Source organism: Neomonachus schauinslandi, chromosome 5 (assembly GCF_002201575.2).
Source record: "Neomonachus schauinslandi chromosome 5, ASM220157v2, whole genome shotgun sequence".
NCBI classification, from domain to species: Eukaryota; Metazoa; Chordata; class Mammalia; order Carnivora; family Phocidae; genus Neomonachus; species Neomonachus schauinslandi.
The window spans coordinates 146,737,029-146,759,505 of NC_058407.1; the positions used below are offsets into that span (position 1 = coordinate 146,737,029).

The 22,477-nt window shown below is 44.3% G+C and overlaps 1 protein-coding gene across 1 annotated transcript in view; it reads left to right on the plus strand.

Moving 5' to 3' along the window:
• Positions 1-1,586: 1,586 nt before the first annotated feature.
• The window catches only part of SNX29 (sorting nexin 29), a 502,531-nt gene continuing 481,640 nt past the window's right edge, over positions 1,587-22,477 (plus strand). Inside the window, exons 1-2 of the mRNA XM_021698163.2 lie at positions 1,587-1,673; positions 3,936-3,988. Coding sequence (XP_021553838.2) covers positions 1,587-1,673; positions 3,936-3,988 — 140 coding nt within the window. The remainder of the gene's footprint in view (positions 1,674-3,935; positions 3,989-22,477) is intronic.

Sequence of the window (22,477 nt, forward strand, 5' to 3'; positions counted from 1 at the left end):
TGGGGATCCTAATACTTTTCTTGTACGGGGTGGGGTGGGGGGGCATGTAGAAATGACAGGATGTGATGCATGCAGAGTACTCAGTTTAGTGCCTGGCATGCAGGAAGTGCTCAACACGTGGTCACAGTTGTTATCAACCCAGTGGCCCTGACATAACTCGGATGAGTCACTGACCGTCTCTGCGAGGATGCCCTGCTGGGATTCCTTGGCGAAGCCCATGATAAATTGCCCAAGCAAGAAGCAGCTTGGTGGCACTTCAAGGCCAGGGGTGTGGGGCATCTGTTCTTGTACCTCTGAATTTGAGTCTCCTTTGAAATGACTGTGTTCTCTGTCTGGAGCATCACAGTACAGAGCTGTGTCCCTGTTGACTGGACTCACTGGGCCTCCTGTGGGGCATCAGATGTAGCTCTATAGTGGTCTCCTTGGTGCTTTGAAGTGTCCCTGCCTCAGACCCTTTTAAATGGAAGTTTGGTGCATGCCACGTGTATCAGTTAGTAATGCTTTGGGCTGCAAGTAACAGCCCAGCGTCCAGTGGTTTGAACAAACGGGGTTGTTTGCTGTATGAGAGGCTGGAGATTTCTAGTATTGGTTCAGCAGTGAAATGGTGTGAGGGCTGGTGTCTCTGTGGTTCTCTTGGCCTTCCCTCTGGGCTGTTGCCTCATGGCCGTGGTGCCACTCTGCCCAGCGTGGTTATGATGAAGGTGTGAAGGATGGAAGGAGGAGTGAAACCATTAACAACTGTTCCTTTATCAGGAAGGAATGGTTTTCCCCCATCCCTCCCTTCTGCTTACATCTTGTCAGCTAGAACTTCTTTTCTTTCTTTCTTTCTTTCTTTCTTTGAGAGAGAGAATGAGAGACAGAGAGCACAAGAGGGAAGAGGGTCAGAGGGAGAAGCAGACCCCCCGCCGAGCAGGGAGCCCGATGCGGGACTCGATCCTGGGACTCCAGGATCATAACCTGAGCCGAAGGCAGTCGCTTAACCAACTGAGCCACCCAGGCGTCCGTCAGCTAGAACTTCTTAAGGTCAGCCTTCCAAAAGAGGCCGAGAAAAGGAGTAATTAGGCTTTTCAGCTTGTACCGTGGGAGGTGGCATGGGGAAAGGACGTCAGAGCCGATGGTGAGGTCAGCCAGTGGGCAGTGCCTGCCATACTAGGGAACCTGCATGGTAAATTAGACTCTGGTTCTCAACTGGGGGCAGTTTTGTCCCCCAGAGGACATTTGTCAGTATCTGGAGACATTTTGCTACAACTGGTGTGTGTGTGTGTGTGTGTGTGCGCGCACGCACGCTAATAGTGTCTGGTGGGTAGAGGCCAGGGATGCTGCTAGGCATCCTGCAGTTCACAGGGCAGCCCCCACCACAGAGAATGATCTGGCCCAAACGTCAGTGGCGCCAAGGTTGAGAAATCCTGAGTTAGACCTTTCCGGACACATTTTTCAAATGTGGGAGACATTTGTTGAGCTGCTTTCCTGTGAGGTAGCAACAGGCAAATGGCCAAACTTCACTGTAATGAGGTAGATTATTGGTGTCTTCACTCTAGAGGAGGCTGAAGCCCGTTGTGGCAGAAGGCTCGTGTCAAACTGAACTAATGAAGCCTCGTTGCATTTTAGGATCACAGAACAATGACCTAAAAAGACAGTTTCTGCTGGAGCGTCTGCTGGATGCAGTGAAACAGGTAAGAGGAAAGCTCCCGTTTGACTCTCAGGTCAAGTAACAGTGTCAGGCAGTTCACGTCGAAGTCCCTTCTGCACGGACCTACCCCGACTTCCTGTCTGGGAGCAGTGAGGCTCGTAGTGCCCCCCAGGCCACGAGAGAGCAGGGAGGGCAGTCAGAAGTACTGACGGAGGAACGCCCCGTGTCCTGACTCTTTAACGCCATGGGGGACCCCGTCCGTCATGATGTCCCTTTGAGAAGGGCTTTGGTGTCGATGTCAAAGTCTCACTTCCCCACAGTTGTGTTTCAGGGCAACTCTTCCGGGCGCTGAAGTGGTGGCTGGAGTTAGCGCCCCTTGGGCACAAGAACAGAGACACACAGGAGGAGCGAAACCATGCCCAGGGTCGCGTGGGTCCTCCAGGTGGGCTCTGCTCTGATGGCTTGATGCGATTTTTGATATCCGGCTTTTGGCTGGGTGTGGAAGCAAGCTTTGGCACGAGGCTGGCTTCAGAGTGCTTGCCTGTGTGTGCCAGACATGTATGGTTAACTGCACACACGTCAGTCCCGTGCCGGGCTCTCCGCTGAGCGCTTCCCCTCTCATCCTTCCATCCACCCTGTGAGGTGGTTCCTGCACTTGTTTCCAGTTTACGGACAAAGAAACGGAAGCTCAGAAAGAAGCAATAATTCGCTTAAGGAGTTAGAGGTAATAAGTAGCAGAGCTAGGATCCAATGCTGGGAATTCTAGGTAGCTCACATTTCAGAAGGCGTCACTGACAATTCTATGCATGCGGTCACCATATAGGGAGGTCAGTACTTTCATAGAGATGCGTGTCAGGTGTTGAAGTGAACCCAGAGAACTTGGCATCTCCCCAGCCTCCTGGCGCCCAGGTGTGGTGTGTGGTGGAAAGGACGCAGGCTCAGGTGAAGCTGGAGCCGAATGCCAGCTTCATCTCTTCAAGGCTGTGTGTGCTGGGGCAACTCATCTAGCCTCTCTGGGCATCCCTCTTCTCTGTCATCGAGTCACTGCTCTCCAGAGGGCTGACGAGGGGTTTGCATTTGTTGAAGTAGCTAAAGGGCCCAGCAGTAAATACGGAATCCACATTATTTGTTTCTTTGTCCCAGAAGTGGGAAATACAATAAGAAAATGAAGAGGCAAGTGGGACCACTTTGAATGTAGCCATTAAACAGAAATAAATTGGAGCCTGTGCCCAGAGCTGCTGTTACTATTGTTGTTGTTATGACTGGGGAGATGGAAGCATTGTACACAGACCTTTTAAAAGTCAATCTTACTGAGGTATAACTGAGGCATGCAATAAAATACACTGATTTAAAGTGTGCAGTTCCATGAGTTTTGACATATGTATCATTTAAAAGCATTCATTCATTCATTCATTCATTGATTCATTCATTTGGAGAATAAGTTCTGGAATCTTGCAAGCCTGCTACACACAGAGGAGATTCCACACCTTTAAAAGACAGTAGTGGCTACTGCTGATGGTGACAGTTTTGTGAATTGAATGGTATATAACTAAAAATGGTTAAAATGGTAAATTTCATGTTATCTATTTTTTACCACAATTAAAGAAGAAAGAATGGGTTTTTTTTTTTTTTTTAATTTTATTTATTTATTTGACAGAGAGACACAGCGAGAGAGGGAACACAAGCAGGGGGAGTGGGAGAGGGAGAAGCAGGCTTCCCGCGGAGCAGGGAGCCCGATGCGGGGCTCGATCCCAGGACCCTGGGATCATGACCTGAGCTGAAGGCAGATGCTTAACGACTGAGCCACCCAGGTGCCTCGAATGGTTTGCTTTTATAAGTACCCGCCCTGGGTGAAATGTCATGCAGCACAACCGGATGGCATGGTTGAAGCTTGAAGCATGCTGCCATAATTTTATAGGCAGTCATAACAACTTTGGGGCCCTTTCCAAAGGCACCCATCATCACAGATTTGTGTAAGTTTTAATCGTCCCATTGGAAGCTCTGTGCTCAGCCAGCCAGCCTCTGACATACAGAAGAAGCTTCCTAGATAACCCGCACAAGGCTGTGTGCTTTTGTTTTCCTCTTGGTGTTGTTTTCCCACAAGGCTCCCCACTCTGTACAAGTGGCAGATAAGGCCTTCCTGTAAGCGGTGGCTGGAAGGCTGGGGTGTCCACCATCTCACATCTTGGCTTGACACCTAGCGCACCCTGTGTGTCCCAGGATCCCGAAAGCCTGTGTGGACTGATTGTGATGTCTGAGTGTCCCATCCCAACTGCCGATCTCAGTGACTTCTCTTTCCCTGCAGTGCCAGATCCGCTTTGGAGGGAGAAAGGAGATTGCCTCGGATTCCGACAGCAGGTAAACATGTCGCTTCTAAAACCATTTACTGTCAAGACCAAAAGGGTGGCCAGAGATGACTAGCTTCTGTATTCTGCCTCTGCAGCTGAGGGGTGTGGGGATTCAGTTTGGGTGATCTGTAGACCACCCATGCTGTGACTACCTGTCTAGGGTATTTGCAGCTTCCTGTGATGCTCCTTCCCTCTAGTAGTCCATTCCGAGGGAATCCCTGAAATACCTTTTTTTTTTTTTAAGATTTTATTTATTTATTTGACAGAGAGTGAGACAGCTAGAGAGGGAACACAAGCAGGAGGAGTGGGTGAGGGAGAAGCAGGCTCCCGCCAAGCAGGGAGCCTGATGCGGGGCTCTATCCCAGGACCCAGGGATTATGACGTGAGCCGAAGGCAGACGCTTAACGACTGAGCCACCCATGTGCCCCCTGAAATACCTTTCAACATAAAGTTATTTTCAGGGTAATTGATCATGATGGCAACTCAGAAATCTAAATGCTCAACAGGTGGGAAATGGTTAATAATAAAGTGCAGTGCATCAGGAGGACGGAATGTTATGTAGCCATTAAAATTGATGTCCATACAACATTTGTTTTAAGCAGAGAAATGCATGTGTAGTAATTTACAAATTATATATGTAGTTAACATAAAAAGAGTAAGATACAAAATTATATGGATGCAGAGTGATGCTAGCTATGTTAAACCACCACTCTGGTGAAAAACACATCAGAATGTGAACAGAGGTAATCTTGGGGTTAAGAATGTTGGGAATCCTTACACTTTCTGACATTTTTTGTATTTTACACTGTGGTCATGTGTTTCCTTTATTAAAAAAAAAAATCCTAAAAATTGCCATTGACCTTCATGACCCAGGAAGGGCTGATGTAATTGCATAAGCTTTTCACATTGACTGGGAGGAGACGGAAATGTTTTGGCAAAGGTAAGAGACACACAGGCTGTTGCTTTGTGAAATCATTCAGGGCTGATTCATGGTGGCAGGAGGAGCATTCCCACAAAGGAAGGGAAGAGAACTCATGCGCTCAGCATTCATCTCATCCTGGAGACTGGCCGCGGCCGCCACCCCGCCCAGCAGAGCCAGTCCCCGTCTGTCCTTTCAGACCCGTGTCTGCGCTACTTTACCAGCTGCGAGCAAAGCATGAAGTGCTACGTTTTAATAGAGCTGCGGGGCCTATTTGAACGGGTGCAGATTTAAAACTGTACCCCTCCCTTATTCTCTTTCTTTTCTCTAGTTTTTCTTCTTAACACTTAGCACCCACCAACAGACTGTACTTTAGGCTTTTTTATTTTGTTGATTTCTGTCTCTGTGTCCTAATGTCAGCTCTGTACGGGCAGGGATGTTTGCTGTCTTATTCGCTGATGTATCCCCCGTGCCTGGAAGCATGCGGAAGGTGCTCAGGAAAGACTTGCTGTCCGGCTGAGCGTGTGCATTGCGTTGTGCCATAGTCAGGTGTTTAAGTATCTGTGCCGCCATGAGACTTGTGCGCCCTGAGGGCAGAGGGGCGACTCCTCTAGTGTTTTGCATGGGCATTTCGTGCCTGTCACACATTAGCTTCTCAGCATACGCTTGTGGCATCGGATCATTAGACTGGTTTATTGCTTCAGTTTTTCATGAGGCTCTACTATGGGGCCTGGCCCCGGTCAGCACAGGGGTCCTGATTTGGGGATGCAAGGTCAACTTGCATCAGAATCATCCAGGAGGCTTACTAATCAATAAGGCAACTCTCCATCCCATCCTAGACTGCCTGTGTATATGCACACAAGCGTGTGCATTCATGTGGATGTGTATGGGTATGTGGACTCAGGACTTCTTCCTCACTTTTTTTTTCCCCCTCGTGATTGTCCAGTTTTTTTCCTGAGAGAATCCATCTCTAAATGTTAATGTGCTCTTTTTTTTTTTTAAAGATTTTATTTATTTGACAGAGAGAGACACAGCGAGAGAGGGAACACAAGCAGGGGGAGTGGGAGAGGGAGAAGCAGGCTTCCCCCCCGAGCAGGGAGCCCGATGCGGGGCTCGATCCCAGGACCCCGGGACCATGACCTGAGCCGAAGGCAGACGCTTAACGACTGAGCCACCCAGGCGCCCGGCATTATTAATTCTTTAGTGGTGGGAGCACACGGATGGCAGGGCATGGGGCAGCCTGGAGCCTGCTCAGTTGGCCCTACATGGACCAGGCTTGCCTGACAGCTGGGCTAATGCAGCGTAATGTATAGCGACTGGTTTTATTATCCCAAAGTGGGAAAACAGAGTCTGAGAGATTGATGTGGGATTTTTTTTTTTTTTTAAGATTTTATTTATTTGACAGAGAGACAGAGAGAGAGAACAAGTAGGCAGAGAGGCAGGCAGAGGGAGAGGGAGAAGCAGGCTCCCCGCCAAGCAGGGAGTCCGATCGATGCGGGGCTCGATCCCAGGGCCCCGGGACCATGACCTGAGTCGAAGGCAGACGCTCAACGACTGAGCCACCGAGGCAGCCCTTAGTGTGTTCTTATATAACAGAATTTACAACTAAGATTTTTATTGGGTACAATATTATGTTTTATAGTAGAAGTTAAAAGGTTCATTCCTTCAATGAGAGCTGTAGTTTATGGCTAAAAGGAGTATGCTGCTTTATATTAATAATAGTGACTGCTTCTGGCTCCTGCCATTCATGATTCATGTTGATGCTTCGTCTTCAGGACAACCCCGGGAGGAGTGATGGTGTTACCCCTTCTTTACAGATAAGAGAACAGACTCAGAGGTAGGATAATGCAGCCTCGGTTAGACATCTGAGAAAGTTAGACTTGCAAGTGGGACCCTAGTTTCTAGGGCTCCAAAGTTTGTTCTTCCTGTGTTATATAGCGCATTGAGAGATTTTGTTAGTTTTGAAGCTGGTTTAAAAAAAAAGTTTTTCCCTCACCTTGAGGGCTCCTTCTCAATAACAGTCTTGGTCTTATCTTTGAAATATGTTTGCATAAAGTGGTACCACTTTCATATAGGAAAGGCCACGTCATTGTCCTTATTCTGTGAGAAAGCTTAAGCTCAGGAGGGAAAGTCTGTGAACATTTTGTTGTGGGATCTGAAAAGATAGGTGAGTCTCCTTTCTCCTCCACCCCTGACAAATGGCCCAGCACCAGAAGTGATGTCAGATGTCTTTTCTTCTCTTCAGCTCCCCTGCTGTCACCTGTCCCAGTCACCACATCTCCCACAGGATAGCTGCCATAGACTGACTCCCTGTCTTCCTTCTTGTCCTGCTTCATCTGCACAGAGAGACTTCTGCAGAATTCAGATGCCTTCCTGTCACCCCCCCACCCCCACCCCCCAGGGGAGAGCCTTCCCCTGGCTTCTCTTTGCTCTGTGGAAAAAGACTCAGATCCCTAACAGTCTCGCTCTTTGCTCTAGCTACCCTGGCCTGGCCTTTTCTGTTTTTGTTTTGTTTTGTTTGTTTTTAAATAATAATCTTCAGATCCCTGACACCAATTTTACCCCCCCCAGCACCCCCCACCTCCCCCCGCCAAGTCCTGGTCATCTGGATCTTTTTTCCTTGCTCTATACCATGGATCGGGAAATACTTATATTTGTTCTTGGTCATGCTTGGCACTGAGCTCTAAAACCCCTGGAATTCCCACAGTGATAAGAGCCATAAAGGTGTCTTCTGTTATGTTAATGCAGTGGCTTTTAGAAAGTCCCAAAGGTTGGGGGCCAGTTGCCAAGAGAACCAATCCTGTGATTAGAGGGTTGGACCTTTCTTTCCCAGTCCCCCACCACTGGGGAGAGGAGAGGGGTTGGAGATGGAGTTCAATTGCCAAAGGCCAATGATTTAATCAATCCTGCTTATGTGATGAAGCCTCCATAAAACGCCAAAAGGATGGGGCTCAGAGAGCTTCCAGGTTGGTGAACATGTGGAGGCACAGGGAGAGAGGTGTGCCTGGGGAGGGCATGGAGGCTCCGTGTTCTTTTCCCTTACATGGCCCTACGCATCTCTTCCACCTGGCTGTTCCTGAGTTACATCCTTTTATAATAAACCGGTAATCTAGTAAGTAAAATGCTTCTTTGAGTTCTGTGAGCCACTCTGGCAAATTAACCCACAGAGGAGGTCGTGGGAATCTTCGAGATACATAGCCAGTCAGTCAGAAGTACAGGTGATAACTTGGGCTTGCAACCAACATCTGAAGTAGGGGGGGGTTGTGTGCAGTTTTGTAGAACTGAGATCTTCACCTGTGGGATCTAACGCTGTCTCTGGGTAGATGGTGTCAGAATCGAGTGGAGTTGTAGGACACCCAGCTGGTGTCAGAGAACTGCTTGGTTGTGTGGGAGAAACCCACATGTCCAAAAAGGTGATCAGCATCACATCTACCTTACCACTTGTGAGGATTAAGTCAGATACTGTGTGTAGAAGTGCAAGCCAGGTAGGTGTTAATTTCACTCCCCAGGGAATGAAGTCGGGCGTGGGGGGGGGAACAGTCATCACTCAGCTTTGCCTCCTGCCCATGCTGCCTCCTGATGGAGATAGTAGTCTGCACACAGAAGGGAAGGGCAAATGTGAATCAGTGAGCCTTATCGACGTTCTCTTTTGCTCTTAGAGGAACAATCAAAGATGGAAGGTTTCTTTCTGTGTAACTCTGGGTATAGTTCTCAGCCCCATTTGGAAGGTGGAGCTCTTTAGGGGCACCTGGGAGGCTCAGTTGGTTAAGTGGGTGCCTTCGGCTCAAGTCATGATCCCAGGGTCCTGGGATCGAGTCCCCCATTGGGCTCCTTCCTCGGGAGTCTGCTTCTCCCTCTGATCTTCCCCCCACTCTCGTGCTCTCTCTCTCTCTCTCAAATAAATAAATAAAATCTTTTAAAAAAGTAAATAAAATGGCATTCAAAGATAACACTTGGCCTTTTAAGAAAACATCGCTTCCAGTTATCCATTATGTCTTAGCAGACACTGGTTCTTAGCTTCCTGCAGAAGAATGATGTGGGAAGAGACACATCTGAAGAGCTCCATTTTCTCTTCTTTTTTTAAAGATTTTATTTATTTATTTGACACACACAGAGAGAGAGGGGGAGAGAACAAGCACAAGCAGCGGGGAGCAGCAGGCAGTAAATTTAAAATTTACTAAGGCAAAGTTCTAGGCATGACTGGGAGTGTTGGCCTATGGTCACAGCTAGATTCCAGCTGGTTGGATGAACATCAGTGGGAACCTTTGAAAGGATGGTACACAGCTGGTTTCTGCCAAGGCTCTTTGGTAACAAGCAACAGAAATCTACTCCAGTTAAGGAAGTTGTGAGCTTATAGAGTTGAGGGCAGGCCAGGTTTGGAAACAGGAAGGAGTCAAGACAACTTCGGAAGGAAGCCTCCTAAGCTGGAAACGGGCCCAGAAATGGTCTTCTAGCAGGAATGGCAGTCTAGTTAAGGTTCCGCTGCTGAAGTGACTCTCATTCTGCTCAAGATTGACATTCCAGGGAGGAAGTACCTGATTGGCCAGTCCTGGCTGCCAGTAGAAGGATTTGGCTAAAGGAGCCTCCTGGGACTCCACTGGCTTGCTCAGTGCAAGACGTCTATTTGGGTTCACCATCCCAAGACAGGATCCAGTGAGGAAGAAATAAACCTTCAAATGAAATCTGGGTGCTGTGTTGAAGGTGACTGTTACGAACACGGGTTGCCCGCAGTGCCCAACAGCTGTCCCCTCTTGCTACTGTATTGTAGTGACAGTCTTTCTTTTTTTTTTTTTTAAAGATTTTATTTATTTATTTGACAGAGACAGAGACAGCGAGAGCGAGAGCGGGAACACAAGCAGGGGGAGTGGGAGAGGGGAGAAGCAGGCTTCCCGCTGAGCACGGAGCCCAATGTGGGGCTCGATCCCAGGGTCCCGGGATCGAGTCCCACATTGGGCTTTCTGCTCTGCTGGGAGCCTGCCTCTCCCTCTGCCTCTGTCTCTCATGAATAAATAAATAAAATCTTAAAAAAAAATAAAAATGTTCATGTCTCCATCATCAGTCTCATTTGATCCTTGCAATGACCCTGAGGTATAGACAAGCAGGAGGGGGGATGATTTCCCTACTTTTACGAGTGTAGAAACTTGGCGGCTGGTCATTTATGCAACATTAACTTAGTATCTGGTACACATTGGTGCTGGGGGCACAGACTTTGGTTGGGTGGGTCACGTGGTTTGTGGGTAGTGGAGCAGGACTGGAGACAGACTTCGTATTCCTGCTGTGGTCCTCACTCTCTGGCACTACACCTCCTCCTGTTTTTCTTTTTTTTTTATTTATTTAATTTTTTTTTAAAGATTTTATTTATTTATTTGACAGAGAGAGACACAGCGAGAGAGGGAACACAAGCAGGGGGAGTGGGAGAGGGAGAAGCAGGCTTCCCGCCGAGCAGGGAGCCTGATGCGGGGCTTGATCCCAGGACGCTGGGATCATGACCTGAGCCAAAGGCAGACGCTTAACGACTGAGCCACCCAGGCGCCCCTCCTCCTGTTTTTCTAACACAGTTTCCCCAGACGAGAGATTTGTCTCACTGCAAGTGCTTAACGTCATTTCAATTGTTAAATGTCATGGCATTAGATTCCTTTCAGTTGCCTAGTGGCTCAGTGATTCGCCTTTTCTTTTTAAGTTTCAATGATATTGGTGGTGAGACTTGGTTTGGTATTAATGTTAGGTTGAATTAAATGAAATTGCTAATATTTGATCCTTTTGACCTACAAAAACAACAATATCCTCCATTTCAGAGTAGTATGTCTCCAGCAGCCCCTTTCTCCTCTTTAAACAGAGGCTTTAGGCTCAGTCTTCCTCTGGCTGAGTGGCAGAGACAGAATTTAATACTTTGATTGCATTTACATTTACTCTGTAGGGCCCATGATGCTGGCTTTCCATTTGCAATAGCGACAGTTTTCCCTTTTAAAACAGGCTTCTTTATGTGGAAAATATGAATCAGACTCGGACAAGTAAATAACAGTACCTGCCGTCAGATGTAACAGAAGTTGCCCAGCTGTTTGTGAACGACTGAAGTCTGGGCAGGAGCCCTGGCGAGTCTGAAGCTGTGTATGGCATTTGGTTCTCCACGATGAACAGTACTTTTGGGCTAACACCAGATGCAAAGCCTGAGGGTGTGGGAGGGAGATTTGTTTGATCTTCTGAGATTACATGGCAAGATGCACCAGTCCTCACCAGTCCTCGTGTCAAGTGTCAAACACCATTTAAATGAAGGGAAATTATAGGCAGGGCTTGTTTCATCAGCTTCTGTCCTTAGAAACCTCCCCAGGAGGAAGTGGGGGCAGTCACTGGGCCCCGAAATGCGTGCGTTTCTCCTTACCCCTCTCTCTTGGAGTTGTTCTCTTGCTCTGTGTTCCCCTAAGAGCAAAGATCCATTCTTGGGCTTCATTAAAATTATTGCACGGACTGTCAGTCACGCTGGTCGATGGCGAGGCTGTATTATTTTGAATAATTTGCCTTCTAGAAATAGTGGCCGAAGAACTCAGCAGGCACTGGAGGTTACCTCCGGGGCTAGATACGTTATTGTTCCACAGAAGCATCTTCTTCCCGTGTGGAATTACCGAGCACAATCTGGAAGTTTCTCCTTGGAATTGTCAACAGTAGCCCCAGCTGCGGGGTGGCAGAAGGCACGTGGGATTTGGGGCTCAGAGTTTGAATCTTGGTGTTGCCAGTCCTGAGTCATGTTGGTCTGTGGGCAAGTTTTTACTTTCTCGTGCCCTGATGTCCTCATCTGTAAATGGGTACAGCTGCCATAATATTGACTTGGTAGAGTTGTGAGTGATTTTATGTGGAGCCTTTGGAACAGTGCCTGGTGGCTAATAAGTTTCCAGAAATTGTTAGCTATTGTTATTGTCACTGTAATTTTATGTAAAATGCCTTGACACTTGGTGACTGTTCTCTGCACACTCGGTGTCTTTGCCATTACGGGGAGGCAGTGAGTCGGCTTTGGGCATTTGTCTCAGAACATTCAGGAATTGTACATTTTTGTGACCCTTTTGGTGACTATGTCAGAAGAGGTCAGGAGCATTTCCCCTCCTTTCAAAGCTTGCCAAGGAATAGTGATTGGTTTTGGTGGTTTTTCTTTACCTGTGAGGAATTAGAAACATTTCTGAACTTTTCAGGAAGCTACAAAACAAAACCAGCTGCCCTTTGCTGTTCCCTAATGTTATTCTTCACGTAGTTGAAAATGGTCATATGTATTCCCCTGAACACTTATGAGACCAAATGGCTTTTCCGAGCATTCCTTTTCCTCTTTTAAATATCTCTGGATGTTCATCATGTGATTTTCGTCTTCAGTTTCTCACAGGTTTCTTACCAACCTACTAGTTTGAGGTGTTGACTGGATATTCTAAATTCTTCTCATCCTGCAGACAATCTGGGGGTTCATTAATTGGATTATCTCTCCTCCCTATCCTGAGCACTTCATTTCCACCTTGAGGATCTGTAGTAGATAGTTCCACATTGTATATTCTTTTTTTTTACGTATCGATCAAATGAATTGATTTCTTTTTGGAAAAAGATTATTTTTAGCTACTGGGGAGCCCTAGGGCATTTAGCAAATCTGAGCACATTTCCATGTCTGATTTTTAATATTTATATTATTTATATTGATAGCTATAGAAAATAGTGCTTGGCCCACGGAAACAATATGTAAGCACCATCATCGCTATCATCCTCATCATCCCTGTCTTGATGGTGGAGAGAGACCCTGAGCATGAAGTATGAGCTTTGGTATCAGATGCCCACCCCAGCCACAAATTACCAATTACCAGCTGTGTAATTTAGGATTTACTTAGCTTCTCTAGGCCACTGTCATATCATTTGGAAAGTCAGATGGTGATCACAGCCCCCACTTCCTTAGATGTAACAATGTCTGCTTGGCACAGCCGGTAGGAACTTACTAAAACTCAATACGTTTTCTTTCTGACTAGACATACCAGTGTTTTGGCTAATTTGAAAACTAAAGGCTACACTCATTGTTCATTAATTCCTCCATCCAACAGATATCTATTTGTAGATCACTACGTTGCCACTGGGGATATAAACTGGACAAGTTGGTTGCTGTCCTCAGGGAACTCAAAATTGAGTCCAGGAGATGGGTGGGTAAATTGTGGACAGTCATGGTGGCCTGTAGTAATAATTACATAGTCCAGACGTGAGAGGTGAGTGCGGGGTCTTTAGTGGTCGAATGAGTAGGACGGGAATTCAGGCAGCAGGAGTAGCCATTGGGACAGTGTAGGGTGGTGTGAGAACATGGTGGGATGGTCTTGAAAGACAGGAGGTTCCTCTCTTATTGTCATGGGGAAGTGTTTGAACTTTATCCACTAAGGTTTCTATCCTTCCCTTCCCTTTCCTTCCTTCTTTCCTTCCTTCCTTCCTTAAGATTTTATTTATTTGAGAGAGACAAAAAGAAGAGTGTGAGAGCATGAGCAGGGGGAGAGGCAGAGGGAGAAGCAGACTCCCTGCTGAGTAGGGAGCCCGACTCGACCTGGGGGCTCGATTTGGGGGCTTGATCCCAGGATCCTGGGATCATGACTTGAGCCGAAGGCAGACGCTTAACCAACTGAGCCACCCAGGCACCCCATAGGGTATCATTTCTTTTTTAAAATTTTTTATTAACATATAATGTATTATTTGTTTCAGGGGTACAGGTCTGTGATTCATCAGTCTTACACAATTCACAGCGTTCACCATAGCACATACCCTCCCCAGTGTCCATCACCCAGCCACCCCATCCCTCCCACCCCCCTCCACTCCAGCAACCCTCAGTTTGTTTCCTGAGATTAAGAGTCTCTTATCGGGGCACCTGGGGGGCTCAGTTGTTAAGTGTCTGCCTTTGGCTTAGGTCGTGATCCCAGGGTCCTGGGATCGAGTCCCACATCTGGCTCCCTGCTCAGCGGTGGGCCTGCTTCTCCCATTCCCACACCCCTGCTTGTGTTCCCTCTCTTGCTTTCTCTCTCTCTGTCAAATAAATAAATAAAATCTTAAAAAAAAAAGTCTTTTACGGTTTGTCTCCTCTCTGGTTTTGTCTTGTTTCATTTTTCCCTCCCTTCCCCTATGATCCTCTGTCTTGTTTCTCAAATTCCTCATATCGGTGAGATCATATGATAATTGTCTTTCTCTGATTGACTTATTTCGCTCAGCATAATACCTTCTAGTTCCATCCATGTCATTGCAAATGGCAAGATTTCGTGTTCTTTTTTTTTTTGATGGCTGCATAATATTCCATTATATATATATATATATATCACATCTTTATCCATTCATCTGTTGATGGACATCTTGGCTCTTTCCAATGTTAGGCTATTGTGGACATTGCTGCTATAAACATTGGGGTGCATGTGCCCCTTTGGATCACTACATTTGTATATTTGGGGTAAATACAGTGTATCATTTCTTAAACTATGGCTATTTGTGTTCCATTTTCACAGTTTTTGCCATTTCTGTATGCCATCTGAGCCAGATATTGACTTGCAGTGGGATGTGAAGGCCCTGTCTACTCTGGTCTTGTCATAAGTAATACCATCAGTGAAATAAAAGACTGATGGCTGATTATTTTCTTCCTTGACGCATTGAAATGATTAACATAAAAATGTTCATCTCTGTTCCTCCTAAATTCGTGTCATGTCCCATGTGTGCCATGGCAAAGTATAGTATGGGTGGGGGAAAACAAAGAAAGACAACAACATAGAGTTGCATTTCTGGAAGAGGTACAGAGCAGGGGGGCTGGGTGGGGTGAGATGGGGTCTGGGGAGCAGTGAGGGGTGGCTCTGTGCACTGGGCAGGAGGGCTGAGCGGAGGTGGTTGGGAGGAGAGACGGAAGGATTGAGAAGCCTGATGACAGCCTTGATAAGCCGGAGGGGCTGACGGGACACGGACAGTGAGACACGGAGGATGAGACGTCAGTTCTCTGGCTCTAAGGTGTGGCCAGAAATCAGAGCAATTGTGTGTTGTTTTAAATTTTGTTTTGTTTGTTTTAAAGCAAGCTTTGGTGTGGAATTTTCTTTTTTTATTTATTTTTTATTTTTTTTTATTTTTTATTTTATGGTGTGGAATTTTCTTTCTCCCAGGCTATGGGCTCCGACCAAGCTTGGAGAGCCTGTGGGCCACTGGCTTAGTGTCACTTCTGTGTTTCTCGGTTCCCATTTACTCACTCCTTCTGCATCTAGGGACTTGTGTTTTCTCTGTTCTCTTTTTCCCATTTGATGGAACCAGCTCCTTCAGCTGATTCCTTCCCGGCTGCCAGCTCCTGGTCCTGATTCTGAAGCTCCTTGTCTGCCAAGAGAGTCCCAGGCTGTGTTTGCGTCTAGACGAAGAGCTGGAGGTCTGGCTGCCCCAGAGAAGACAGTCACTATGCTGATATTAGTAACTTTTGCAAATGGTCAGAAATTGTGATTCAACCCATTGAAGAATTGGTTATTTTTTTCATTCTGGCTCCTCTGGTAGAACATTTATTTGATTTCTTTTTACATGCCTGTCTGCCACCCTCAAACCTTCACACTTACAGTAACTACTGCCTGTGAGTTTTCACTGCTCCCAGGCTTGAATTCTTTCTGATTCTTTGTCAACCTTTTTTGGGGCCTCTTTTTTCTCTATTTTATCTTCTTCCTCCCTCCCTCTGAGTACCTTATGTTCATGACCAAAAATTATTTGTTCTTTGGTTTTCTTCATGTTCATATAATTTTTACAAGTAACACACATGTGTGTACACACACACACATTTAATTGCCATTGTTTTACAAAAATTGAATGATATATAATGTTCTGTATCTGTGTTTTCTCTCTTGGCACTATTCCTGTCAAAACCTTTCCAAGTTAAGGTTCCAGTAATTGTTGTAATTATTTTTACTTTTATAAATCTGATAATTGTTTTTAAGAGGTTGCATTATATCTCATGATGCATATGTGCAAATAGCTGCCCACGAGGTAATAGCAACTTCGTGTCCAGCGTTCACTACTGTGGATGATGAAACAACAGACACCCTTGAGCATCTTTACTTAAATACTGAGGATTTTATTTCCTCGGCATAGATTTCTAGGAGTTGGGTTGCTGGGTCAAAGAGAATATGTGTTTTTATTTTATTTAATTAATTGACTTATTTTTTTTTTTAAAGTAGGCTCCATGTCTCGTGTGGAGCCCAATGCAGGGCTGAACTCACAATCCTGAGATCAAGACCTGAGCTGAGATCAAGAGTTGGACATTTAACTGACTGAGCCACCCAAGTGCCCCTATATGTGTTTACTTTTTATATTTTATTTGTCTTAAAATATTTTATTTATTTGAGAGAGAGAGACAGAGAAACAGAGCATGAGCGGAGGGAGAGATGGAGGGAGAGGGAGAGGGAAAGCAGACTCCCCACTGAGTGCCCAGCTCTATTCGGGGCTCTGTCCCAGGACCCTGAGATCATGACCTGAGCGGAAGTCAGATGCTTAATCAACTGAGCCACCCAGGTGCCCCAATATGTGTTTAATTTTAATAATTATTGTGATCAGGTATCTTTCTAAAAATTTCTACTGGCAGTGCATGAGACCACCCTTCTCTTTCCTATTGTTTTGAAGTTTTGTAGGTCTGATGGGTGAAAGGTGGTGGCTCAGGGCGCCTGCCTGGCTGTCAGTTAAGCATTGGACTCTTGGTTTCGGCTCAGGTTGTGATCTCAAGAGTTGTGAGATTAAGCCCTGGGTCAGGCTCTGCACTCAGTGCAAAGTCTGCTTGAGGTACTGTCTCTCCCTATCCCCCTGCCCCAACCTCCCCCTGCCCTTACACACACTCTCTCTCTCAAATAAATAAATCTTAAAAAAAAAAAGATGGTGGCTCACAGTCGCTTTAATTTGCATTTCCTTGATGGCTAGTGAATTTCAGTATCTTTTTTTTTTTTTTTCCTTAAATATGTTTTGGCTATTTGACTTTACTGTTTTGTGTAAAGCTCCTTCATAGTATACATTTTCTTACCGGATTATTTGTCTCCTTGTCAGTTTGTGAGAGCTCTTTATATATTATTATAATTAATTAATCTTTCATCTGTTTTCTCTTTGCAAATATTTTTTCATATCTGTCCATTATCTTTGTAAGCACAGATAACAATATCTATTATACTACCACATTTAAAATTTTTTACATGATTAAATGTCTTTTTATGGATCCATATGCCTACCTACCAGTTTCTAGGTTTTCATTGTTTTTGTTTTTTTTTTAAATATTTTATTTATTCATTTGACAGCACAAGTAGGGGGAGCGGCAGAGGGAGAGGGAGAAACAGTTTCCTGGCTGAGCAGGGAGCCGGATGTGGGGCCTGATCCCAGGACCGCAGGATCATGACCTGAGCTGAAGGCAGACACTTAACTGACTGAGCTGCCCAGGCGCCCCCCATAGGTTTTCAGTGTTTTAAAAAGATCTTCCGAATGTTAGATTGTGCATGCAGTGTTTTTTAAATTTTTTTGTAAGATTTTTATTGTTTACAGGTAAGCCTTTAATCCACCTAGAATTTATTTTTGTATGGCCTATGGGATAAAACTAAAGCCAATTTTAGTTTCTTCTAGATGGTTGCCATCTTTCTCACAGATCTTTTTGGTCCTTTATCTCTGGGCTGCAGTTTACTTTAATTCCATTTACTTAGCACAGAGAGAGCATGCTCCGGGCCATGGCACGTGGCACTAATTGAGAGCACCAGGCTGGCTTGATTCTCAGGTCCTGGGACCCCTGGCACAGCAATGGGTGGGGGGAGGGCCCTTGCATGCTGGTGCTGTCACACTGGGATGTGGGGCCTCAGCCCTCATGATCCTTGCTCTAGATGAATTTGCATGAATTTTCAGGGATGCTTAAGTCTACTCAAATGATGTAGAAAGTGCAAATGATTGAGGGGACATAATCATTGGAACCCACTCCTCTTTCTCCTACTCCCTCACAAATGGGAACTATACCATTTATATTACTCGCCTTTTTTTAAATATATATATAGAGAGAGAGCATGTGAGTTGGGGGAGGGTGTGGGGAGGGGCCGAAGGAAAGGGGGAGAGAGAGAGAGAATCTTAAGCTGGCTCCACGCCCAGCACAGAGCCTGACATAGGGCTTCATCTCACGGCCCTGAGATCATGACCTGAGCCGAAATCAGGAGTTGGACGATTAACTGACTGAGACACCTAGGCTCCCCATTGTTTTTGTTTTTAAACTTGGCTGTGTGTTATGGAGATTGTTCCAGGTCAGTAGGTGACATAATGGTGCAGCTTACTATCGATGGCATCTTCATGACCAATGCCAATTTTAATTATATAATTTCATCAATTATGAGGCACAGCTGGATTTCAAAGATGTGTGTGTGTGTGGAGAAAGGTGGTGCTTCTTAGGGTTATTTTCATATGGCATCTCATTCTTTTTTTTTTTTTAAAGATTTTATTTATTTATTTGAGACAGAATGAGAGAGACAGAGAGCACATGAGAGGGGGGGAGGGTCAGAGGGAGAAGCAGGCTCCCTGCCAAGCAGGGAGCCCGATGCGGGACTCGATCCTGGGACTCCAGGATCATGACCTGAGCCGAAGGCAGTCGCTTAACCAACTGAGCCACCCAGGCGCCCCGGCATCTCATTCTTTTTAAATTTCTGTGTAATATTTGTAGTGTGGAGGTACTATAACTTATTTACTATTTTCCTGTTAATGGATATTCTGGTTGTTTCTAGTTCTGTTTTTGCTTTTGCTATTGTAAACAATGCTGCAATAAAAATATTTGTGTGTGTGTGTATACACAAACACACACATATATCTTTGCCTACTAGTGTTTTTATATTTGTTTATTTAAACTTTTAATTTTGAGATAATTATAGATTCATATACATTTGTAAGAAATAATATAGAAAAATCCAGTTTCCCTTTTTTTAAAAAGATTTTATTTATTTATTTAAGAGACAGAGAGACCACAAGCAGGCAGAGCTGCAGGCAGAGGCAGAGGGAGAAGCAGGCTTCCCGCTGAGGAGGGAACCCAATGCTGGGCTCGATCCCAGGACCCTGGGATCATGACCTGAGCCGAAGGCAGACGCTCAACCAACTGAGCCACCTAGACGTCCCCGGTTTCCCTTTTCCCCAGTTTTCCTTAGTAATAAAACCTTGTAAAACTCTAGTTTTGCTTATACTTATTTGTGTGTGCGTGCACTTGGGTACGTGTGTGTGCGTGTGTGTGCACTTGTATGCATGTGTGCGTGTGTAGTTCTGTGCAGGATGATCACTGCATAGGGACACCTGTCCATCACCACAGTCAGATAATGGAATAGTTTCATTGTCACAGGATCCCTCCCGCTGACCTTTTATTATCACACCCACCTCCCTCCTGTTCCCTCCCTCTCCGTCCCTAACTCCTGGCAACCACCAACCTGTCCTCCAGTTCTATAATTTTGTCACTTGGAGAACATTACATTAGTGGAATCATACAGTGTGTAACCTCTTGAGATTGGGTTTTTTTCCCACTCAGTGTGATTCCCATGAGATCCACCCATGTTGTTGCATGTATCAGCAGTGTGTGTGCCTTTTTGTTGTGAGTAGTATTCCGTGGTATGGAGGGACCAAACTCTTGTTTCTTCATTAACTCGTTGAGGGACATCTGGGTTGTTTCAGTTTTTGGCTACTGCAAATAATGCTGCTGTAAACATCCATGTACAGGTGTTTTTATGGGAACATAATGTTTTCATTTTTCTGAGGTAGTCACCCAGAGTGTAGTTGTTGGGTGGATGATATTTGCATATTTAGTTTTATAAGAAACTGCCGAAGTTTTCTAGACTAGCTGTGCCATTTACGTTCCTACCAACAACGTGCAAGTGATCCAGTTCCTCTGCATTCTTGCCAGCATTTGGTATTGTCATGATTTCCTATTTTAGCCATTCTTACAGGTGTGCAGTGGTATCTTATGGTGGTTTTAATTTGCATTTCCCTAATGACATTGAACATATTTTCTCATGCTTGTATGTGTATATCCCCTTTGGTGAAATGTCTGTTTATGCTTTTTGCCCATTTTTAAAATTAGTAATGCTTTTATTTTTATAGGATACATTGCTAGAAGTAGGATTTCTGAGTCAAAGTATATGGGCATTTAAAAAAACTGTACTGTCTAGGGTGCCTGGGTGGCTTGGTCAGTTATGATCCTTCAGCTCTGGTCATGATCCCAGGGTCCTGGGATCGAGTCCTGTGTTGGGCTCCTGCTCAGCGTCTGCTTCTCCCTCTGCTCCTCCCCCATCTCGTGTGTGCCCGCTTGCTCGCTCTCTCGCAAAAATAAATAAATAAATAAAATTCTTAAAAAAAAATTGTACTGTCTGATCTCTTTGCAGAAAGATGCAGCAATTCACATTTATATTCCCAACAGTGCTCATTTACATATACTTGTGCTCCGTCTATGATTGGTTTTAAAGTTGATAGTCCTGAATTGGTATCTTAATACTGTGACACTTTCCTGGCCACTGGTGAGACTGAGTATCTTTTCATCTGTTTATTGGCCAATATTTCCTCCTTTCATGATTTGTTTGTTGACTTGTTGAAAAGTTTATTATTATTTGAGTTGCTTGTCTTTCACTTACCCGTTTGTAGAAGCATTCCATGTATTATGGCTTTTAATCCTTTTTCAGTTATATGTGCTGTAAGTATTTTCTCCAGTATATCATTATTGTTTTACCATGTTTATGGTATCTTTTGCCATATAGAAATTTAAGAATCTTATGCAGTTAATTATATGAACCTTTTTTTTTTTTCTAAGTAGGCTCCATGCCCAGTGTGGAGCCCAGCATGGTGTTTGAACCCATGACCCTGAGATCAAGACCTGAGCTGAGACCAGGAGTCAGACGCTTAACCAACTGAGCCACCCTGGTGCCCTGAATGAACCTTTAAAATTTTGGTTTTAGAGTATCCTGTCCTGAGGTTCTTCTGTATTTTTGTCTATTATTTTTACAGTTTTATTTTTTCCCATTTATATTTTTCTTTATCTTGATCCATCTGGAGTTTTGTTCTATCTGGAGTTTGAAACACAAGTTTATTCTTCTTTTCTTTCAACCCTGTAGCCAGCCACTTGTGTTATTGCCCCTGCTTAAGCAGCCCATTCTTCCCCATCTGAATTGAAGTGCTATTATTATATTTAATGTTTCCATATTTATTTGGATTTTTTATGAGGGGTTTCCCCATACTCCATCAATATGTTTATTCCTGCACCCAAAACCACACTGTGCCAAGTCCTTCCTTGGACTTATTAGTATAATCCTTGGGATTATTATTGGAATTGTATTCAATTTATGCATTAATTGATGTATACGTAATTAATTTATACATTAGTGACTTTTTATTTTAATAAATCTTATTCAGGAAAATGGTATTTCTATTTATTTTGACTTTTATACCTTTTAAGAAAATATTATGCTTTTCTTCATATAGGACTTTTATCTTTCTTGTTTAAAAGTAGGATTTATTTTACTTTGGTTACTATTGTAAATGGAATTCCCTTGACCCGTTTTGTTTACTTAAAAAAATAAAATTTTAATGTTATAGTTTCATTTATTGCAATATTTTTTATTTGTGGGTTGGAAACATTTTTATATCTTTGTAGATCTGCTTTTTTTTGGCTTAACATTATAATCTAAGCTTTTTATTTATTTATCTTTAAAAATTTATTTTTAATCTAAACTTTTTAAAAATGCTATTTCAAGTTCTCTATAAGCATTTAAAATAGTTGTATGCTTTTTCCTCACCATAACTTACATTTTAACTTATTTTCAAAAATTAAAAAAAAGATTTTATTTATTTATTTGTCAGAGAGAGAGAGCATAAGCAGGGGGAGTTGGAGAGGGAGAAACAGGCTTCCCCCTGAGCAGGGAGCCTGATGCGGGGCTCGATCCCAGGCCCCCACGTCATGACCTGAGCCGAAGGCAGACGCTTAACCAACTGAGCCACCCAGGTGTCTCTCAGCATAACTTTTGAATTGTATTTCTCCATTCGTTGTGGCTCAAGGTAGCAATATTTCTGATTCTTGAGACATGAATACTACTTTAATACTTGTTTTGGAAAGAATCTGAGTTCAGAAAAGCATAAAGCCAAGAAAGACATCACCAGCAATTCTTTTACCAAGTGGCTCTTAATGTTTTCACATAATTCCCTTCAGGATTTTTTCTTTTTAGCATAGTTGAGAGTGTACTTAATATATAGTTTCGTATCCTGCTTATTTTTCATTTTATGTTACAAACTTGTAGGTTTGAGTTTTAAGGGCTAAATAGCATTCGGTTATAAGCTGTGCTATGGTTTGTTGAGCCAGTTTCCCAAGTGTCAAATCTTTAGTGGTTTTTAACTTTCCCCAGGTGTAGATAATGTTGTTCTTAGTATCTTCATTCCTAAATCTTTATGTAACTTGTAGATTGCCGTTGAGGATTGGTATCTGCCAGGAAAATTTATAGGTTGAAGGATGTGAACCTCTGGAAAATTTAATTTATTACACATAAATGTAGAGCATGGCCCATTGCAATGGCTAGTGGTGATTGTACTGTGCTAAGTCTGAGATATGGCTGA